The sequence below is a fragment of the Camelus ferus genome, chromosome 5 (genome assembly GCF_009834535.1).
Source record: "Camelus ferus isolate YT-003-E chromosome 5, BCGSAC_Cfer_1.0, whole genome shotgun sequence".
Lineage (NCBI taxonomy): Eukaryota > Metazoa > Chordata > Mammalia > Artiodactyla > Camelidae > Camelus > Camelus ferus.
In genome coordinates this window covers 61,612,504-61,630,596 of record NC_045700.1, presented here as the reverse complement: position 1 = coordinate 61,630,596, position 18,093 = coordinate 61,612,504, and the positions used below count along the sequence as shown (strand labels likewise).

Genomic DNA, 18,093 nt, shown 5'->3' with positions numbered 1-18,093 from the left:
TCACTGATCAAATGCTGAGAACTACTCAGGGAAGAATTTTTTTAGGAAATCCTAAACTATTGTTAAAGTAATACGGGAGGGAAAGTAACTAGACCACAAGCGACACATTAGATTTCACTAATTAGGAAAATTCACACTTCTGTCTACTCTATCCTCCTGCCTGATTGTTATCCTCTCCCAAATTCCACAGGTGCTTCAAACTCTGTATACAGACTTCAACTGAACCAAATCTTTTCCTGGAAACCTGTTTCAGTATTTTATATCTTCCTTGATGGAACCTACTGACATCTAGGGATCATCGTCATGAACTTTTTCCTCTCCTTAACCCTAATTACCCTCCAAGTCCTGTCCACTTAAAACTATTAAGTATTACCCAAATCCTTCTCTTCCTTATAATCTCCACCACCACCAGCTGTTATGACTTCTCACTCTGTCATTACCACAGCCTGTTAAAGAAGCCTCCAGATTGGTCCCCATCCACAATCCTATGTCAATAAAAAGGCTGAAGTCATCTGCTTTGTTCAAACTCTATGCTCCCCTGAAAATGAAATCCAGGTTTCCTCGTATACAAGATACTCTACCATCTTGCCCTGGTTAATTCTCCAGAGTCATCTCTGGCCTCAAATTCCAAGACTCCAACTTTACACTCCAGAAATACCAATCTGCTTGTATTTCCCAAAACATATCACGTAACTTCTCAGCTCCCATTGTGGGTGCATCTGGTGAGCAAGCCTTCTCCTTCTCTCCTAAATCCTATTCACTGAATAAGTCTCAGCTTAAGCAGCCTCTCCCTCTAAGAAGTCTTCCCAAACTAGTAGCGCCCCTCACTCCCCATAATAATTAGAACACCGGGCTTATCATACAATAATGCCCTGTTTAGACGTCTCTTTCAAACCAGAGCGTGAGCTCCAGGAGGATAAGGACAGTGTATTATTCACCTCTGGATTCACCTTACAGTGCCTGACACATAAAAGATGGCACATAAATATTTGTTGAATTAATCAAGTAGAACAATACAGCAACATGTCAAATGCCTGAAAGTAATAATTATATTTTAAGCTTACTTCAAATTTAAAACACCTAAACTATTACCCTCCCAAATGCACAATGAGCAACAATCAGGCTTACTACTTGATTAGGTATCATCAAATGAGAATTTATGGTACTACTAGCAGCATCCAATAAGGTGAAATTTTAGACAGAGGTTTTCAAAAAGAAGAACTGATTCTAGATATGCATAGGTTACTCTATTAAGAGGACTATTTCTTTTTTCATTCTTAATGACCGGTGCCTTTGGAGCACCAATGAAAAGTAATTTTCTCTGCATATAGCCAAAAACATAAAACTAGGCTCAGGAAGGCTGAAACCCAATACAAAAAATTTCTAGCATATAGATGAATTCTACTTCTTTCTTAACCAAAATCTTCATAGATGCTTCAAATAATAGAGGGGTTTTTTTCCTTCAACTTTTACTCTAAATTATTAGAAATGCCTTTCTCCATTCCATGAACCTATGTAGTAAAATGGAAAGAGCAAAGAGACTTGAATTTCAAACAGATATGGATTTGGTGGGGAAAAACACTTTTATGAGTCATGGGTTGATGTAAAAGCATCTTGACTGCTCTGAGTGATAGCAGCAGTGATTATTTACTGGATAATTGCATGTGTCAGGAACTGTGCTAAGTTTTTTGGTTTTTTTTTTTTTTTTTTGCATGTATTGCCTCATTTAACCTTCACAACAGTCCACTGAGATGGGTATTGTTTATCCCCATTCTACAGATAAGGAAACTGGAGCTCAGCACTGTGAAGTAACATGCCTAAAGTCACACAGCAAGTTGCTGGCAAAGCAAGAATTCTAACACATGCCTGCATAACTCCAAAGCCCATATCTTTAACCACTTGCAATCTACTGCTTCTGAGTTTTCTGTATTGTAAAACAGAGTAACTACTTCCTTCACAGAGCTGTGGCGGAGGAGACTGAGTGAAATAATATGGATGCATCTAGCATAGTGCTGGGCATCCTTTATATACTCAATAAATTATGCCCCTCTTCTTTCTCTCACTCCAGTGCTGATTAAACATTTATAATAAGGGAAATAGTTCCAAAATACACTACCGATTTCAAAGCAGAGATATTCTGTGTCTTGGTTAATTCACAAAAGGAAAATACTACCCAATCAATAAATATATTTTATATAAACAGATATAAAGGGAAAAAAGCAAAGAAAAACAAGCAGTCTACCTCATTGTCCGACTGTGACCCTGCTATTGATCTTTCAGAACATTATAAAATCAAAATATATCCATATTCCAAGTTAGGAGAGAAGAACATGGGACCCAGAGATCTCAATTCATTACGGCTTGAAGGAAGACTCCCAGTAGAACCTAACAAATCATGTTACATCCGTTTTTAATGTATTTCCAGTGGAGAAGACAAATTTGTACAAAGATAGAGGCAATAAAAATAACACTTTTACAGTAAGTTGTTTTGTTTTTCCCAGGCAGACATTTACTCTCCGAAGCAGCCTAAAAAGATGCGGGGGCGGGTGTGGGGGGCAGTGCAGAATGAGGCACAAAGGAAAAAACACAGCAATTTTGCTGTTACTTCCCTGCTCACACATACTTCCTTCAGTGCCTTTTTTCTTTTCTTTTGGTACATGGCCGTGACACTTACCTTTGATAGGAGTAAAGAAATCAAATCAAACTTTTTAAAGAATTTTCCTAACAAGTAAAACCTAAATGTAAGGTATGTGGGGTATATACACAAACTGAAGCACTACAGTTCAAAACAGAATGAGCTTTTACATCAAGCCCATCTGGTGTTATATTAGGGTGTGTCCCATGGAAATCCAACCAAGGGTGACTGCCAAACCAAGCTACAGACGACAACTCAGAAAGCTGGTGAGTCCCGTAACATAAGCTATATTTTTAAAAGTGCATTAGAGCATCTGCTTAACGAGATTATCTGTTATCACTCCACCCTCTTAATAATCCTATTGTACTTCTGTAATACTGTTTTTGTCACTAAAACATGGGTCAGTACTGGACATGGTGGGCACCCTGGGATTATGACGCCATAGAGAGATATTAGTGAAGTGATCTAATTCACCCACAAGGTAATATCAGTTTCATGTTCCAATCCTGACAACTTTATCCCTCTGCTAAGGTACCTAAGAGGTCAACTGATTCCTTCAAGCCTCCATTTCCACACAAGAAATATAGAAATCGTAACATACTTATGCTTCACTAGGTTCTAAAAATGGAAACTAGCTAAGGAAAAAAAATGAATGTGAAGTACTCTGAAAAGAATAAACTAGATTCCCTGACCTGATTATTGGTCAGAGTCTTGTAAAACTAGAATTACTACTTCGTCTAATTCCATACATGCCACCTGGCCATCAAACTGACTGATAAATGGTGTTGACTGCAAAGTTGATCCATGTAAAGGTATTAAAGTAATAGAAACAAAATTTGTGTCACAATGTATTTTCACATCATTAGCTATCTCCAAAGAAAATTTACCTACTGGCATCATAAAAGTAGATGATAATAAGAAAAATAAGATTAATTACAATTTTTTGAAACTTAAAAATTTTTCAAAAGAGTGAGCAGCAGGTACAGAACAATTTGAAACTGATACTCAGGCAACTATACAAGAATTGGAAATAAGCTAACCCAGAAACCGAAGGAATCACAAAATAAGTCTCATCTGATGGGCTGAAATACAATACAGATTATTTTTATATTGTCCTGTCTGAGTTGTCTGTCTCAGATTCTTAACTTCCAGGTTCTATTTTTAAAATCACTTAACACTGTGTATTTCCAGTAGCCATCAAGGCATATACTGTCATCCCTGACACCAAAGATTGTCAGCAGACTCAATATGTACACTAATGATCTCAGGCAAAAATGCCCATCTTCTTATCAAAGACAGCCTTATTCCAGAAGAAACAGTCTAAAGTTCTCTAAGAGAATTCACTCGGAAACATAGGAAGTAGTCATTACAAAATGTTCAGATCACTAATACCTCTTAGTTCTTTTGAAGATGATCTTACCTGCCGAATTTTTTTTAAAACCAAAAACTGTCAGGCATCGTAACATTTTTAGTTCTCTCCCAAGTCACCAGTGCTCCCTTCTAGCACTGTCAAATAATGATAGCTGCTGTCATTATTTTTCATACAATGGCTGGCAGCAAGTTGTACAGATGCTCTTCATCTTAGAACAGTCATCAAATAACCTAAACAAATGACTAGGACCTCACAGTAAAACTGACCACTTTCTTAAAGCCAAAATAAGTGGGCTATCCCATGCACTGATACTTCACTGCTAGAATGATAGCTATCTTATAAAAATCAAAGGTTTTAATTCTTTTATTTTTCCTAAACTGTTTCAAAATAACTTTCTCCCTCTTACACATATGTTCCTGTCCTCTCCTTGCTGCTACGAAGGCTACCTTTTTCCATCATAAAGGTTTTCATATTTACCTTTGGCTCTAATACTTTCAATCAAAATTGCAATTCTGTTTTTGGAAGTAACAGCCCTTTAGGAAGACTATTTGAAGATATAACAAATGTAGAAAATACATAATTCTTTTCATATAATAAAGTCAACAATGCATACAAAGGGATTTAGGACAACTCGTGATCTCAGACACAAGTGATTTGACAAGTCACACACGCACAAAAAATTATTCCAAGTCACAGAAAAAACATCTGAGTGACCGATTCTAGGTCTCTTGTTCTAATTAACAGACAAGAGTCCCTCTCCAGCACTATTTGCTTTGGCCATCTAAAATGCTGGTGTGCTCCTAAATCTAACAGAGAAGAAAAATGGGTATCTTCTCCATCTAACACCTAAGTGGGTAACCTAGATACTGTAAATAGAGGCTACATAAAGGATACAACAGACAGCTCTGAAGTGAGAGCCAAAATATTTAACCTGCAACTCTTTGGGAAAGAACATGAAAACACGTGCAGCTTAGCCGAAAACTATACTAACGTGAAATTGCTGCAGGCTAGTAAGTTAAAAAGCAAAACAAAACAAACAAATCCTCTTTACCAAACATAATTTTACTGCTGTTGGGTGAGAAAAACTCAGATGGCAAAAGTACAGTTCTTATTGGTTCAAGCTGATCATGCCTACAACTCTGCAATGTTTATTTAAAATAAATGAGTGAACTGCCTTTTGGAAAGGAGTACTTGCAAAACCAAAATCAAGTTGACAAATAAAGGAGCTAATTAACCCATTAACAAGCATTTTCCTGCTGATATTCAAGTGGCGGCTGGGGAAGACAAAGTCTGATTAACCACTATTATCCACCCCATATACTCAATGTTTCTAGAGCCAATAGCTAAATAGTAAGCTAACAGAAATTGCGTATCAATCTATCTTAACTCTCTAGGAAATTAAATGAAAATTATCTGAGAAATAAAAATCTATTCTACCAAGGACCTAGTAACACTAAATGTTAAAATATAAAAATTGTACTCCTTATGTCGCAAGAGTAGTATAACTTTCATCAAAGCAATACCCAACCAGCAAAAAATAAATTAATGCTACAAGATCCCTTACAAGAGATTAGCACTATAATTTAATATACATTCCCTAACTATTCATTCTTCTTTCTCCATGACCAAGGAATTTCAGACTGCTTCTAGAATGAAATCTTCCTAGGAAGTGCTGCCCATTAATAAAAATTAAAAAAAAAAAAAAAAAGCTTTTGAGTAAGGAAAGCAAATTCATAGTTCAATCCAAATTTCAAGATAATAGATAGAATCACTCAAAGTTAATAAACTGCAAAATGTGTTCACTAGTACTCTATATACTCTTGCTTGTAATTCAGAAGTCTTAACTACTCACAAAGCCAGTAGCTTTATAAGAACGTCCAGTTCTGAAAATTATAAGAGGAAAGTGGAAAGAAAAATTTGTTCTCTCAGGATAATCAGAATTTGCTCATAATTCACTAGATGATTCAGATTTTTTGGTTATTAAATCTTTGTTTAAAAAGGAAAGAAAATGCCTTTCTTTCACACATCACCCAAATAGAAAACTTCTAAATTAAATTTATTTATAATGTACATATAAATTATAAATGTATTAATATTTACATGTAAGTCAGATGTCCTTTCTATATAAGAATATAACACATATCAAAGTATAAGGAAAACACAAGATTTCAAATTATGTTTAAGTAAGAGTAACAGAACATTTGCACTTGTAACTTTTAAGACATAATTAAGAGAAAACAAACCGTATTTTTAATATTTTGTCTCTGTCACTGACAGCATGTAAGTTGCTGTTTTATTACTCAAAAGCAATGTTTACTACATCAATGAATGACCCTTTATCAAAAATAGCAGCCAAAACTGTCTGTTCCTGCAAGTTCAAAACATCCTTCCAAATTTTCTCAGTTTTTCTCTGGACAGTCTAAAACAAAACACTTTCACTTTGTCAGAGAAATGGATATAAACAAGCTCCACCAATTACACTTTACTTCCAATGCTTTGGAAAAGAAACTTTCACATGTTTAAAAAAATAAGTAAATAAAAAAGCAAGTAACACTGCAATTCTACCACTGCTTTCTGCCAAGGCAATATAAAATTATTTCTTCCTTTTTTTTTTTTTACTATGAAGAGTCCTTTGGAAGTGACGTGTTTCCATATTTTTTTATCCAACAACAAAAACAAATCGTCATAAACCTGAAGACAAAACAATCACCAGCAAAGCCTCACGTTTCTTACCTGATACAGGTAAGCACCAGCTCCCAAATGCCACCTTGGGGTAGTTCAGACTAGTAAGCAGACTCATGTTTTATGACACTAGAATGAACAGGAATAAATCTGTGTGGTTCTTTCTTTAACAAAATCTATAGCAGCAGCTACACCACAATGTGAGAGGACCCTACAGACCTCACAAATTCAAGTCTATCGCTAGAGAAATAGGGAAAAAAAATCATAAAATGAAGACTTACTGCTTGTCATGTGACTTGGTGAGGCATGCTGTCCATTGGGTGTGCTTGAGGTGAGGTCAATAGCCATGTTGGAGTGCTCCCTTTCAGGTGAAAGCTCATTGTCACCTGCTTTCACAAAATAAAATCTTTTGGTCTCTGCTCATTGTCATCTCAAATCTAATTACTAACTTTGTAATCAGAGAGACAGAAGGCATGCCTAGCCTAGACATTTTAATGAAATACATTGTTCCCTGAAAAGAAACTACAAGGAAATATCATTTAGAAATACATAGGGAACGAATGAAATGACGAGAAGCCACAACCAACCCACAATAAAAAAAAAAAAAATGACAAAATTTCATTATCACAATGATCTTAACTGTATAATAAAGGCGAGCAGAGTAGTTGATTTCTAAAGTAGTTTTAGTTGGGGAAAAAAAGTTTTCTTTTAACATCTAATCTAATCATTAAGCAGACAGTATTTATAATGAGCATTTCCACAATGCTGGCTTTCAGAGAGTTGGATGTCTGAAAAGAGAGTTGGCTAAAAAAATGTCAACTTAAGGAAGCGAATTCTCTTACACATTGTGTGTCTGAAAAATTAGGTTACAGAGTAGTAAATATTTAGCACACTCCACATTAGTAGACATATATGTAATCTGACCTGTTCTAAACTTAAAGTAAGTAAACGAAAAAAAAAATCAAGTAGGAAAGTGCTGATCTGCTAAGCTACTACTGATTTAAATAATATCCTTAACAGAGCAAGTATATACCTATATTTCCTTGTTATTTCACTTCTGTGCTATTTTCTCCAACTCACTTAAAAGGTGAAATTGTGAACAGATAAAAAACAAGAGTACACAATTCTTGATGAAAACTTCAAATTCAGAAGTTAAAATACAGGTAACACAAACATAATTTTATTACCAATAACAGACTCATGAAAATGAATACTTACACGTTATATAGCCATCGATAGCCTCTGTTTCCATAGTCAAAGTGCAGCGCTGCAATACAAAAGATTATACCCTTAACACAATGATTCCTTTCAGAATCTGCCATTAAATGCTTAACTTATTTGAAGCTCCAAGCAGTTAGCCCATGTTGCTGCCGCTGCAATGTGTGCCCAAGAAACATACTACGGTGAACTGTATGTGCTCATTTGCAAGTCACTGAACTCTTTCTGCAAATGATCTGATTCCTGCTGGAGATAGGATAGGAAAGATAAGGGTGCTGTGAGATGGGCTGTGGCAAAAAAAGGAATGACTCTTTTCATCAGAATTCACTTGGTTTTTAAGAAAAAAATAGGAAGGGGGTACACCTCAAATGTGCCAGCTTTAACTGGGATTGGAGTATTTTACCATTCACTACTTCCCACAATCAAGCTGCAGTTTGAGGACTTCCCGAGTATACAGATAGCTCTATTCACAATTGTTGCAAGTTGGTTCATCATGTTCTAATAGGGATGGGGGGAGGACAAACAAACATAAGAAAACAAAACAAAACAAAAACACTTAGTGCCCAAGTATGTCTCGAAGGTTTCTGCAGCAGTTACCCAACTCCCGGGCTTGTATTGACATTTTAGCCAACCCCAAGTTCTGTGCAAGCACCTGTTCAATGTAACCTTAATTCCCTGCCAGACCGTGGTTGGATACTAATGCCGAGCCTACTTAATGCATTCTGATTTTGAAAAATTCATAAACTTTTTTGCTGCAGGGAAAGGCATCACTTTTTTAAAGTTTGGGGAATTATCTTCATGCACCAATGACACAAAACAAGAGCTTAATTCTCAGAAACAAAAGTAAGTGGTATGAGATGACACCCCCTAGCTTTGATTTCACATAATGAAAAGATCGATAAGCTAACCGTATTCTTTGAAGAAGAAAGTTTAAAGAATTGACATGTCCTGAGAAGATTTTTACTTATCTTTTTTCCCTTTGGCCCTGGTCCTTTTTGCCTTTAGTTTCAAAACTCTCACTGCACCAGCAGCTAAATTATTCACAATGAGCCATTTCTGTATTGATCGCCAAGTATATTTAGCCCTGGCTCCTGGAATTTCTCCATTACTTACTGGAAAACAGGCAGCTTCACTTCTTGTCTCCAAAACCACTTCCCTTCTCCCTCCCCTCCCCTCCTTCACCACCACTCTCCCTACCCCCCAAAAAACTTTTCTTTCTTTCTTTATGGAATAATCAGATCAAATTCCCAACTCAGTCACTACATAGCACTTAAATTTCAACCTGCTGTACTGTTATCAAATTCTTTCAAACTATGATTACATAAGGCTTTAAAGAAAGGCATCCGTAAAGTTTCAAAGGGGAGCAGGAGCAGTTTCATTCGGATATTTTACAAATGAGTTTTATCTCTTTAAAAATGTACACGTTTAACACATATTAAAAAAGAAACGTCAGGGAGAAGCGAAAGAAGTCTGCCCCATCAGTGAAATGGTTATTAACCGTCAGAGAAGGAAAGAAAGGAAAGGAGAAAGAGAAACAAAATGTACATACAAAAGAAATTGTCCTTTGATTAAAAAAGATTCATCACCATTTCCAGCTCTGTCGGGAGATCTCAGCTTCTTCTAACCCCTCAAAGAGGAGGTGACAATGTCGGGCTGAAGATAAACGGAGAGAGAAAGAAAGAAGTTTTTTTGTGTTTCCCCCTTCTCTCTTTCCCTCCCTTGCCCCCTCCAAGCCAAGCCCCCTGCAGAGTTCAAGGCGAGGAGGAAGGAAAACCACTTTACAGGTGGGTCATTCCGAGCCCAAATCCAGCAAACAGATCGGCTGATAAACAAAACCAAGAAGTGAGAGAGAAGGAACACCCCCCTTCTCCTCCTCCTCGTCTCACCCCTCCCCCTCGTCCCTTTGGGATGGTCTAGTAGGAAAAGTCACTCAGGAATGGCACCACGTACTTTCAGGAAAGAAGGGGTAAAAAAAAGACACACACAGAGAGAGGTCAGTCAGTGCTACAGCAATGCGATTAACAAGAACAGAAAAAACTTGATCCACCGGTTCCTTAAGAATCGACCAAAAGCTAAGACAAGAAAACTGAAAGAAAAGGGGAGGGGGGGGGGAGTGGGGAGGGACAGTCAGGGAGAACCCAGCAAAGAACCTAGGCCAACTTCACAGGACTGTTTTTCGCCCTTGGCCAAAAAAGAAAGAAAGAAAAAAATTAAATCTTAATTTCATCTTTCTCCCATACCAGAACTGTCAAAGTGATTTAACTGCTGCCTTTTTACGTGTCATACCAGATTTTTGTTGTTGGTTTTTTTTTTTTTTTTTAATTCCAACAGGATCTGGATATTACCTTCTGTCTGGACAGCTGCAATTTATTCCAGTCTACCCAATCTTTCTTGGAATTCAAGTTAAAACAAAGCAAAACAAGCCCAAATCCATGACAGCTATAGAAATGAGAACTGATTAATCGATTAACATCCCAGAAAAAGATTATAAGGAGGGGACGATAAATTAAAACAGAAGACATCATCTTCAACCAGATTCCCTAAGCGTCCTTTACAGAAATCATTATCCTAATCATAACCACAACCCATCCCTCCCAGAGAAAAATATCTATAGTATTATTATCATTACTGGTTAACAGCAACAAGTCATTTGATCATATCACAGTGCAAAACGAGATGATATATAATTACACTTAACTTTGAAAACACTCCCCCCCTTTGCAAATCAGATACACATATTTATATATAATCTATGAATCAGAAGACAAATAAAACAAGAGCTGTTCTTCACCACGCAAAAGCCAAGCGGAGATTTACCTCAGCAGTGCATGCAGTAAAATAATCCCATCACCCTTTTGTTTGTGTTTACTGTTAGTGTGTCCTCTCTCTTTCTTTCTTTCCTGTGCCTAACGTGTGTTTGTGCACTGCAGTTGGTGGTGGAAACTAAGGCAGTGGAGCTGTAGCTAAGGGTAATCCTGTTTTTACTTCCTCCATCTTCAGCGAGGAGCAGGGTTAGCCCGGGACAGCTGGTCAAACCCCGAGAAACCGATCCGCCGGAGCCCGAGCACATCTCCCCCGCCGGCCGGGCTCGCGCAGACGCCCGCGGGCGGAGGGCGGGCTGGCGGTGGCGGCGGCCGCGGCGGCGGCGGGCGGCCGGGCCCAGGGCGCGGGCGGGCGGACGTGCGCGCGCGCGCTTGTGTGCGTGTGTGCGGGGCCTGGGCGCCTGGGCGCCTGTGAGTGTGTGTGTGTGTGTGTGTGTGTGCGTGTGTGTGTGTGTGTGTGTGTGCGCGCGGGCTGGCGAGGGCGCGTGTGCGCGTGTCTGCGCGCTGGGCCGCTCGGCGCGCTCGGCAATCGATTACAGGACAAGTGCTGCCCCGGCGGCTCCGCGACGCGCGCACTCCCTCGTGCCCACCCGCGCGCCCCGCCGCGTTGCCCCTGGCCCGGCGCCCCCGGACGGCGGAGCCCGCCCCCAAAGAGGGAGCAGGTAACCCGCTTCCGAGAGCGCCTCCGCAGCCCCCATCCACTCCCCCCCGAGTCACAGTAAATCTCACGTTTTCTGCAGGCTCGGAAGGAAGAATTGCAACGGCGAAGGGAGGTTCATTTCGGCCTCGTGAAGTTTTCTTTCAAACTGGGATTTGTGGTGAGGCCGGGCGAAGGGAGCGGGACCGCGATCCAGGCGCGCGGCGCGGAGCTCCGGGATCGGCGTCCTGGCCGGAGTCTGGGTGTGCGCGTGGACCCACCCACTCAGCTTCGCAATAAACTGTGCGGTGCGATTCCAGAAAACGGCACCCGGTAGACCAGGACACGAATCTGGATAGAGGGGTCCTCGGGAATGGATCGAGAAGGAAAGTCAGGTCTGAGATGAAGTTCAACTATTACTATTTTGAAAGTGCTTTACGGTGCAAGTTTAAAATTAGAGTGTTTACTTGCTTTTTCTCCACCAGGCATGTGCCACATACACCAAAGTCAAAGGAAAGGGCGAGGGTCCAAAAAGTTGTTAGGAGTAAAGTGTTGCCCATCAGTTAGTGGTAGCACAGCTTTTGTATTTGGGAAGAACTTACATGGATCGTCATGAGAAAAACAAATGTATGTTCTTTCGACAGATAGTAGCATTTAGCATCTTTGTTGACCACACTTGCAAAAAGAGGGAATAGAGACTAGTATAATTAAAGGGAAAAGGAAAATGAAAGGAGCTGAAAATACTGAACTGTGTAGTCTGGGTGGCTTAAGTTTGAAAACACATGGAATTATCAGGACTGCCAAACGTCATTTCTGAGAAACCATATCGCAGATTGTGAAGAAAACCAACGCTGAAAGAGTAGAAGCAGGCAGTGTACTCCTACTCCTTTCAAGAATCCCAGAAATCGTTGCTGAGGTTTTTTTTCTGCTGAGGAAACAGAAATGATACACTGAAAATAAAATCATCAACTATTTCTTAGGAACAACTCTGTACGTCTGGGAAATTTGGGATAACGTCTTTTCTTTAGATTTTGGGTTGGGGAAGGAACCCACTAAATAATGGATGCTATCTGACTTGTATCATGCTGTATTTAAATTTTTTAATGAATTATGTTTTAAAAGTTTATTTTATATCTTGTATTTATTAAACAACAGTTGTATCAATAGGCTCGTTTTTTTTTTAATTATGGAAAATGATATTTGGTGCCGTGCCACAAACAAAATTTAAAAACCAGTTTTCATTGGAGAGCAAATCATTTGGGTTCAGGCTGGCAACAACTTTATGATGATTTTAAGAACACCTGTGAGTTATATGTTGTAAAGCGGCATATTTTTTAACTTATCTGTCAATTACCTAACTAAAAGTAATTTTCTTAAAATCATATTCGGGAAACAACAAACATAGAACTCCACAAATCATTTTAACCATCTCAATAGATAGCAGAGATTTTAATCTTAAATTAGCACAGAAAATTGCATTGTTACTCATAGTATATAAATTCCCCATATACAAAGGGTAACAAAACTTTTCTAAATTGCCATAAACTGCCCTCTTAAAAATTAACTGTTTTTATTAAGTGTCTGCAAGTTTATGAATGTCCTTAGAAAAGATGAATTACAACATATTCAAAATTAAGATGAAATATCTGGATAGTTCAAGGAATTTAATTCTCTAATAGAAGAGGATTCGTTGTGAAGTCTTAAGGAATCATCCGCAAGTTCCCCAAAGCTACCACAGTAGATGTAGTCTTTGCCTCATTAGAGCTTAATTTAGCTCCCTTGAAAGCCTATCCTTCTGGTGAGTTACTTTCATTGGCTCGCTAATCACCAGAGGCACACTCTCTCCCTCTAGTGGCTAAGTATTCAGACACTTGGCATTTAGTGGCCTTGACTCCCCAAGAATGGGAGATTTGGGCAGGGGGTAATGTCTCCCAAATTTGAGAATGGTAAAGATCTCATGACCATTTGCCAGAATTAGACAATTTGGCAAACATTCCCCTCTTAACATCATATGTTCCTCTCTCATTTGCAGATCATGATGTATCCACCTGACCCCAAAGAAGTCAAGATTATGTTTACATACTAAGACTAGGGGTTCTAGTTCTCGTCTGGAGTCGAATTATCCTGGCTCTGAAACTCACAAGTCCACTTTTGGGAAGGAACCTTTGTATAAACTGTAGTCATTCACTTTGTTCTCGGTTTTTCTCAACAGTATTTTTATAGCAGTTAGAGTATATCTGTATTTCCAGCCTTTGCCATAACTGTACACATTTTTAAAGTACATTCATAGTTATACCGTGCAGAAAAATGTATCCCCAGAAAGTGCAGTAGCATATTCTTTGGCTACAGTATCCAGGGATAGTTAAATATTCACTTTGGGGGTGGGGTGAGGAGGTAGGATGAAAACATATCCCACCCTAATCTTTTATCACAGAGCTGGTTCCTCCTCCTTTCCGACCCAATTCTACAGACACTGCACCTTCCCAGCACCAACCCGTATCTTAGCACTTGTACGTTTCCTTCATCAGACAGCTTGTAAATATGTTATTCATTTGTGGAGTTTTTAAAAGAAAATCTGTCCCCGCCACTGGAAGGTCATCTTTTTAAGGGCAGGAATTATGTCTGTCCTGCTAAGTATTATTTTCTCAGAACTAACACAGTATTCAGCCCAAGGTGGTTCTCAATAAACATTTACTGAATGGATGAACACAGAGCTAGTCACACACTCACTGTGTTAAACTCCTATTTCAAAGGCCAAAAAGGGTAGGACATCAAAGATTCACTCTAATTCTCAGAAGAATTTAGTCAATGTTGGCTACAAATAACCTAACCAGGTCAGTTCTGTCTTACGACCCATGTGAAGAAAGTGAAGTAAGGTCTTAAGTCTAAGTTTTGCAAGTGTTAAGTAGTAAAGATGGTTAAAATAATTTTGAGTATAATACATTTATGTGACCCCTCTGTTTCATAAACAAATTATTTCATGTTAATACCTGATAATTCATGAACCAGGCTGACTATCAAAGCAAGCAACAGAGTTAATTCTATAATCAGCAAGTGCAATTAACAAAAAGTTTTAAAAGACAGTGTAGCTAAAAGGTATATTATGAAGTATTACTTTTATTTTCTTCAGATGCTTTATTTTATCTATTTTAGATTTAAAAGCCCTTGTATCCTTTAAAGGAATTTGAATAAAAGTCCACTTTTGTTTATTCAAGGAATTAACTTTATGTTCTTAAGTTTGTTTTTAGCAGAGAGTAGGAAGGGACAGTTTGAAACATTGCAATATTTTCCTAATATCGAAGAAATTTTTGGAAATGAATTACATATTGATTTTTTTATCTTGATGGCTGTATTGTGCTAGGTATAGAACATAATCAACCAGAGTAGATGCCCTAAAATAACGTGAATCCCTGAAAAAGTTAAATTTACCAAGCACACATAGGCAAAATGTTTGAAAACCAATTACTGGTTTTATTTTTGTCAGGTGGTGGTGTTCCCTTTGAAGTGGTGTTTCTTTTTAAGCAGGATATGGAACAATGGTCTCACTTTCTCCTGTCGACCTAGATTGGCGCTATGGAGAAGCAGGGAAGCCATAAATGGAACCATAGTTTCAAAGAAAACATCCCAAGATGCCAAATCCATTTCAAGAGTAAGATGTAGTAATACCTCCCAACTTTGCCTCCGTAACTACATTGAGAGTGTGGGGTCTATCCAGCTGGCATGGGAGTCCCACATGGTAAGGGTCTTCTCATTCCATCCACCTTGAACAATAATGTCTTTTAACAGTTCTTAAGAGTGTCACTTTGCAATTAGATAAGGCTCTTGTGCAAATACCCAAGTCCCTAGAAGAAGTAACATTATGACTTAAATTCACACTTTGATAGAATAATATCAGATTTCTTCCAGAAAGATGTGGAGCAGATGATAAGCTATCTTTATCCCAAATGAGAATTATAAATTGTGGGAGTTAACTTAGACCAAGGTGGTGAAGACTGGAGAGGTTTCTGAAAAAAAAAAAAAAAAAAAAAATCAAAGCACACATTTTCAAAGATGTCACTAAAATCTTCCATAGTTGCTTAAAAAGGCAGATGTGTTCAACATTTGAGAAAAGGAGTTCCATTAATGCAAAAATGAAGGAAAGTTGAGCTGGGTCACGCGCAGATATAGTGATGCTCAAAAAAAAAAAAAAAAACTCTAAGAGGCATGGAGAAGATTCTTCTAAGAAACTCTAAAATCATCAAACACAAAAAGTATAATGAGGTTATTGGAAAGTGTTAGGATGAGAAAAGAAAAATATGCTTCAACTTTTTGAAGACACAGTTCACAAATAAAAGGATAACTGTAAAAAGAGAGCAAATTGTCTTGTGAGCACTAATTTAGATAAGAGAATAATAAACACCCTCTCAAAATAGAAGGAAAACCAAAAATCATCATTTGACTTTGGAATTGGGATGTGATCTTATGGCTGACTAGCCTTAAGATCTATAATCCCAATGGTTGAATTCTGCTGGAAGTAGAGCCTAAAGTAGACTGATGGCAGGTTGTATCAGTGGAAATATCTGGTAGTTAAACCAAGGAGTATCAGCCTGTTTTTTTTTTTTTTAATCCTGTGAAAAACTCATGGAATTACATGCCCAGTGTTTGTGAGAAGCCTCAACTCTTTATAAACCAAAATTCTTTCGCAGCCCAGCAAAGTCTAATCACATGGTTAAACAATCCTATATAGACCAAAGAAAGTAGAACTCATTAACAACAGAAAGCGAAGGAAAGAATCCAGGGATTCAACCTTTCTCCTTTTTATAGCCAGATGGTGGCAACCTAGGGAATAAAAGCCATACAGGGATAGAAATGGGGAGCCATTTCCTGCTTGATGACTCTGAAAGAGGGCATGTGGTATGGAGGGAGGGAAATGAATCAAAGAAAGGTCACTGACAGGTAGTAAAGTCATATGTCACCTCCCCCAATTTTCATGACTTGTGGTTTAGAGAAAGGTTAGCTTAAAATAGAGGTTAGTGTGGCATTCTGAACTGTCCCGAGACATGATATAGGAAGGTGAGAATAACACCATCAGGATCTCTCCCCCAGTAGCGATGTTCAAGCTGCAAAAAGGTACTAAAAACTTGACGTCACGGTGAGGTACCAGACACCAGGGAAAGTCCCACCTAGTAGACTAAGGATATCATCAGGACTCCTATAAACTCTATTCCAGAAACTGCTTCATTGGAAGACTATAGTCTTGCAAGTATACTATTTTTGAGAAATAAATCCTCAGACAGAATGTATAAGACTTTAATGATACAACTGATTTCAATGAAGTTGGAGTAGCAGTGGGACTAGGAAAGCCATATATATTATTATCATCCCCATAGGCATTTATTTTATGCCAGGCATCATGATAAGCACATTACATGTATTATCTCATTTAAGCCCACAGTCATTTTCAAGAGAAGTAATATTATCTCCATTTTTCATATGAAGAAATTAAAGCTTAGAGACATTATTATCTGGTCAAGCATCCCACATTGTCAGAGCTGGACTCAAAGGTATGTTTTAAGTTCTAGAAAGCCCATGGGAATAACCACCAGGCTACACAGTCTCTTAAACAGCCAAATATGTTATCAATCATACAGACCTCTTGATGTAGTTAAATCCAGCCCTTTGAGTAACATAGTGTCCAACACTGAGCCGCTTGAAAGGAAAACTAAATGTCCACGGTGTTCTTAAGAGGTTACTCAAATGTGGTATCAGCATAGAACTCTACCAAATCCAGAGCCTATTTGTGTGTGCAACATGCTGTATTTCACATCTAATATTTTAACATCAGATATTCATCTGTACCTACCCTGAGCTCTTCTGAACAAGTGACTGATGAGAGAACCACTGAGGGTGGATTAAAAGTTAACTACCCTATAGAGAATTGAGTAAAGAGATATAAACAAGAACTTAACTTTAAATTCTGGGTCACCAAGCATATTTGTACATTTTCTCTCAAAGGGGGTCATTTCTGATTCATTGCTCCAAGAAACATAGCATCAAACTCCTCCCTTTTGTAGACTCACTTCACCTGTGTGTGCAAAGAATGAATGACTGACTTTCTGTGGTGAACATGGTGATTTTAAATAGCTATGGTGTTCTTAAATGACATTTTGGATATCAAGAAACATTTTTTTCTTAAGTGGAGAGCAGTTCTCAGTTTATAGTAGAGGTCAATTTGGACATTTGCTAGGATCCATTAAGTGAAGCCTGTGAGATTAGAATTTTTATCTCAGTTTTAATTTACAAATACAGTGAATATTGAAGTAGATGAATAAAGCTATATTATTTTAATTAGTTATTTTCCATCCCTGTTTGCATAAGTATACAAGTGACATATGTATTCTCTCAATAGCAGAGTTTCCCCCTCCTCCCCCCCCCCCAAAAAAGAAAAAATACTTTTATTGGGGGAAATTTGCTTTAGGGTATTTTTGAATAACCTGTTCTAATTCAGAAGAGCTTCCCAAAATGTCATGAAATAGCCAAGAAATGAAATGAACAAAGGGTCTGGTATGTTCATAGTATGTTCTTAAAATAATTTCCTAATATTTATATTAGAGAGTGAATGCTTAACAGAAGACTAGTTAAATATTTAGGAATCATCTTTCTTCACAATGTAACATGAATTAGAGAAGTCTCGAATCTTTGGGAATATTGCCTTCAGAGATCATTCCTGATGTGGAGGTGGACACTG

The 18,093-nt window shown here is 38.1% G+C and overlaps 2 protein-coding genes across 9 annotated transcripts in view; one reads left to right on the top strand and one right to left on the bottom strand.

The window, feature by feature from the left end:
* IKZF2 (IKAROS family zinc finger 2) overlaps positions 1-11,598 on the bottom strand; it is a 159,490-nt gene extending 147,892 nt beyond the window's left edge. For 2 of the 8 annotated variants that reach the window (XM_032479932.1, XM_032479936.1), the window contains exons 1-4: positions 10,725-10,929; positions 9,457-9,560; positions 7,908-7,956; positions 6,971-7,078 (exon numbers count right to left, since the gene is read on the bottom strand). In XM_032479932.1, coding sequence (XP_032335823.1) covers positions 6,971-7,078; positions 7,908-7,941 — 142 coding nt within the window. In that variant the 5' untranslated portion in view covers positions 7,942-7,956; positions 9,457-9,560; positions 10,725-10,929. Of the gene's footprint in view, positions 1-6,970; positions 7,079-7,907; positions 7,957-9,456; positions 9,561-10,724; positions 10,930-11,458 lie in introns of those variants that run through there. The other 6 variants (XM_014558901.2, XM_032479937.1, XM_032479933.1 and 3 more) reach the window with 5 other exon arrangements.
* LOC116663525 (translation initiation factor IF-2-like) lies at positions 8,477-12,530 on the top strand. The gene is made up of 4 exons (XM_032479168.1): positions 8,477-8,568; positions 9,641-9,818; positions 10,924-11,391; positions 11,470-12,530. The coding sequence occupies exons 1-4, from the start codon at positions 8,477-8,479 to the stop codon at positions 11,701-11,703; spliced, it is 972 nt and encodes a 323-aa protein (XP_032335059.1). The 3' UTR covers positions 11,704-12,530.
* The last annotated feature ends 5,563 nt before the right edge of the window (positions 12,531-18,093 follow it).

Coding starts and splice junctions, on each gene's coding strand:
- LOC116663525 (XM_032479168.1), top strand. CDS start 8,477: ATGTCTCGAAGGTTTCTGCAGCAGTTACCCAACTCCCGGGCTTGTATT. Junction 8,569..9,640: donor TGTGCAAGCACCTGTTCAAT/GTAACCTTAATT, acceptor GCCCCCTCCAAG/CCAAGCCCCCTGCAGAGTTC. Junction 11,392..11,469: donor CGCCCCCAAAGAGGGAGCAG/GTAACCCGCTTC, acceptor CGTTTTCTGCAG/GCTCGGAAGGAAGAATTGCA.